Genomic DNA, 4,630 nt, shown 5'->3' on the forward strand with positions numbered 1-4,630 from the left:
TTTAATCCCACACTCTAGGAGGCAGAGGCAGAAAGATCTCTGTGAGTTAGAGGCTAGTCTGGTCTCCACAGTTAGTTCCAGAACAGACAGGGCTTCCCCCCCCCCCCCAGCCCCCCGCAAGAGACTAACCACAATAGCGACCTTAAATTTATATTATAAAGCATTAAGAAATTAGTTTATCTTAGCATAGAGCAGTATTTCAGAGGCGCACAGCCTGGCCTATCTCTTGGTTTAGTCTGCTGAGTTTTACTCTTGGACCAGGGAAGGAGTTCAGGCAACCTTGGGTCCCCTCCAGGCACAGCTGAGCTGCAGAGAGCAGTTCAACCCCACTCTCAGCAAAGTCTATTTGAGTTTTGCTGTTTATCCTGCGGAGGAACTGCAGTGAGCTGATGGGAAGCTTTGGTGAACAGCCCTTCATGGCCCTGCATCCCTTTAGGAGTGGCACGCACACAACTAAGAGCAGTCAGAAGCCTCCCTGGGATGACTGCAGTGCAGTGTCTTGAGGATGCGGGGTCGGGACACTTTCTGGATCCTCCAGATTCTTCCAAACCTGAGGCTTTGGAGTTACCAGGGCCTCCAATGTCCTGCTGCTTGCCCAGGCTGTGCCAACTGGGGTCTACCAAGTGATCCCCTCAGGGCCTTCAGCACTGCAGTCCCCTTGTCTGCAGCTCAACAGGCTGCACCAGGGCGGCATCAGGGATGATAGGATTCCAGGGAGGAGAGGAGGGGAGATCTCAAGAACACTGGGATGTTCAGAACAGGCCATAGTAAGTAACTGGAAAAGCGGTGGAAGCTCCAGTGTAAATAGTCTGTCAGCGAGGTATTTACTCATCTGTATGCTAGTGAGGCTTTGTCTCCAGACATATGATGGCGTCATTTGAGAGAGCCCGTTTGCTAGAGATTCTTGTGGTGGTACTTTAAGGTCTAACTGTGTTATAATTTCCCCACAGCATCCACACCAGTTTTCTTTGATTTTGAAACTTAGCAACACCAAACAATTATTGATCAAATTTGCTTGGTTGTGGTGACTTTGTTAGTCTCACTGTTGTCTTCACTCGGCCCTGCAAGCTCACCTCAGATAAGAGTCATCTTCCCACCTCTACCTACCTTATCTTGCTTTCCAATATGGCTCTGGAGAAAAATGAAATACTAATTTCTGATAGAGGCCTTACCTCCAGTATTTTCCCCAGTTCCAACCATAAGCTAAAAGCCACATGACAGGGATCTTGGAATGGGAAGGTAGTAAGAATCTACTTTCCACCTGCCTAGAAATCTTGAACAGATCCTAAGATTACATAGTGCCAGACTTCTTAAGAAAAGGAAATCTATTTTTATAATATATAATTCAATGTTGCAATGCATTATAATACCAAGGCAAATGGCAATTTGATCGGGGAGGCCTGTTATCCAAGTATTTGGGGTGCTGATACACCTCAAGATCAGCTTGTGCAACTTCCAGGTCATCCTATGCTACAAAGCAAACATTGTGTTTCCCACCTCTAATATTCATGTAAAATCTGTTTATAATGTACATGCCTTTAGCTCATAGAGAATAGCTATAAAATGTAATTCCTACACTTCTCAGTGACCATGCAGGACATTAAGAACACAGACATCTCTGCTGATCAGAACATAGGGGCTGAAACTGCTGTCCTTATGTCCACAGCTGAACCCCAGGAGCCTGAGCAGCTATCAGGAGGTTGGATATCTAAATTCTGAGTATGTGGCTGGCATGCAAGGGGCAAGGTGAGCTAGAAAATGCCCCATTGTCTGTGTAAGCCCTAATGATTGAGAACCAGTAGCTGGGGCACAATGTTCCTGAGATGTTTTTATACATCATTGTATACTGGAGTGAAGTTTTTAAGTAGAGCTTGTATTCCAAACTGTGATGGCAATCTCTAAAAGATGATATTTCTCCATGCTTCCCTATATATTTCATGACCAAATATCAATGTTTTGATGTGTTTGAAATTGTCTTACAATGTTGTTCTTACCAGTTCTTTAGTGTTTGGTACCCAGCAATGCCAAGCACTTAGTAGCTGCAATTAATTAGCTTCTCTCCCTGGTCATCTCCACTTTATAAGAGGCCTTCAGATAAAGGATGCTTCCTGACATCCCTCTTCTTCACTTGCTCTCCTGCTCATTAGAACAGTCTCTGCTACATAGCAAGTGCTTTGTAAATAAATAGAGGAGTTGGTGATCAAGGAAGTACATTAGATGCAACAAGAAGACAGAATAAACCTGTGGGTAAGAAACCTGTAGAAAAATAAAATTCTAATTCCAGGTGACTGTATGCCCTCCTGTATTTCCTGATGAATGATGCAGCAAACTAAACTGCATGATAGGAATGGTGGGCTGGTAGGAGTGTGAGCATCCCTGCCCACTTCCTAGAGCCTGAACCAGTCTTCAATTTTCTAAGACAAAGCTCTCTGTAAAAAATAATATATACAATCTCAAATTTATTGGTGTGATACATTAGAATAAAAAGGCAAAGCCATCCAAGTGTATAAAGCTTTAGTTTATAAAGAACTAGGTATGAAAGGAATTTCTTATTTCTCAGGGGACACAGCAGGGCTTAGCAATGTGGACATCCCCAGTGATCAGGACAAAGGGGCTGAGACCAGCATAATTAAGTACTAAAAATGCTTTAATATTTAGTATTGTGGAGTCATGTGTCACTGTGGAACCTGTGTAGAAGGAGAATATGAAATCTGCCCAATAAAAGAAAAGAAAACAGGTCATGAGAGTGAGAACCCTCTGGGTAGCTCTGATTTCCGGCCTAGAATTGTTTGCAGACCTGGAGCTGTGAAGGTAGAGGACACGCTTGTGATGCTTATACAGATGGAGAGCCATGGACCCACTGCTCCAGCCCATGAGACCCTGGAAAATGACATCACGGAGAGTCATGAGAGAGAGGAACAGCCACTTAACTGTGTGCCTGGATGGTAGCATGTAACAATATCCAGTAAACATTCCAACTTCAGAACTGTTCATGCTACTGCCTACTGTGATATAGTGCAGCAAATTGGAGCTTATGAGGGAATTAAAGATCCAAAAGAGGAGGAGAAAGGCAATAACATGCCATGGTGTCTGAGGTTTGAGCTTTCTCCACAGTGTGGTCCTGAGACTGATGGTGACCGCCTGGACCATGCTGAGGAGACATGTGGTGCAGATGGAGAGGCCACGGGCAACCCTTTCTAGATAAATTATAGTTTTACAACCAACATCACCTAGGAAGTTTCTGATGTAAAAAATTGTGGCTATGTCTCTGACCCCTATGCAATAAATAATGATTGTGTTTACAAAAGCCAAGTGGATGAGCATAACATCTATATTTTTGTTCTCAGGACCCATGATGAAAGTATATACATGTCTCACAAATAAGATGATGTTCCCTAAAACTCCAAGTCCAATAAGTGAAATGAAAATTATTTTCTGGATGAGGTCACTCCAAATTATCTTCATGGCTAAAGCTAGGAAAAACCTGAGAAACACAAGGAAGTAGGCATGATATAGTTCATGCCTGTGGGTTTTCTGTTTTCTTCCGTGGAATGAACAGTGTATTATGTAAGAGCACAGATTTTTTGCTTACAGATACCTGATTTTATTCTTGGACCTTCTGTTCTTGGTTCCATTGACATGGAGATGATGATGATGATGACAATTGGATGTGAGCACCATGCTGATGCCTTCTCAACCTTCACAGGAGTTCTTTATATCCTCCATCTCTAAACCTTTCCCATGAGAAATCCAGACAAAGGATAGAATCACCAAGCTTTTAAGCAATGACGTTGAGCATCAACTTAGAGTCTTCCCTTCTTAGATCCCTTTTGCCATCCTGTATATACTCATCCTTCAAGAAAAGATTGAGCTAATAACAAATTGCAGCTCTTCTAAAAGTCTAATCCTTGCCACAATGGGTTGCTTCCGAGGGAAAGTCATGTGGCTTTTCTTTGTCTCCAACTCTGAATTGACCTTGGTAATAAATAACACAGATTAATTAGATAGGGCAGTAGTTAGTCCATATCCTCTTCTTGAGTGGGATGGTTTAATTAACTTTTATTTACTATCATCTTATGGATGAGATCATATTAAAGGTACCACATCCCCACTACTTATAGGCTTTTCCTGACTATTTCCTAAGAGCCTTCTTCCAAGGAATCATCAAATCCCAGCTCTCAGCTTAGCCATTGTTCCTCTGGACTCCAAACTGAGGCACTTCCTATCACTTTGATTTCTAAGGTTCATGAAATCGGTGATTTTGTCAGTCAGTGATGTGATATCCTATAAATGACTAACAACTTAATACCTCATACAGATTTGGGTAATTTTACACATGACATCTGTTTTCTGTTTTCTCATTCTGTTTAAAGTTAAAAATAAGGATTAAAGCTTAAATGTATTCATTTTGACTCCATTTTCATAAATCATAAATAGTTTTATGTGGGGACCTTAAGTGTATTTGTCTGCTACTTTTTAGCATTCCCTGCTGCTCACCAAATTTATCTGTGAATCACTTTCATCTACTCCTGAGCAATGTAACACTGGCAGTAATAGGTATTGAAATAAGGAAGATGTCTTTGATTCCTGAATAGTGCCATTTCTGGACTAGGAAAATTATTCATTTACT

General features: G+C 41.8%; 1 protein-coding gene across 1 annotated transcript; it reads right to left on the reverse strand.

The window, feature by feature from the left end:
- Nucleotides 1-398: 398 nt before the first annotated feature.
- LOC110308596 (putative vomeronasal receptor-like protein 4) lies at nt 399-3,480 on the reverse strand. Its single transcript, XM_085830783.1, has one exon. It carries the CDS (start codon nt 3,463-3,465, stop codon nt 2,557-2,559), a length of 909 nt encoding a protein of 302 aa, XP_085686909.1. The 5' UTR covers nt 3,466-3,480; the 3' UTR covers nt 399-2,556.
- Nucleotides 3,481-4,630: the final 1,150 nt, after the last annotated feature.

Source organism: Mus caroli, unplaced genomic scaffold (genome assembly GCF_978045245.1).
Source record: "Mus caroli unplaced genomic scaffold, Mus_caroli_1 scaffold_15, whole genome shotgun sequence".
NCBI lineage: Eukaryota > Metazoa > Chordata > Mammalia > Rodentia > Muridae > Mus > Mus caroli.

Bases quoted from the DNA above. Each gene is read 5' to 3' on its own strand.
- LOC110308596 (XM_085830783.1), bottom strand. From the start codon at position 3,465: ATGAAGATAATTTGGAGTGACCTCATCCAGAAAATAATTTTCATTTCA.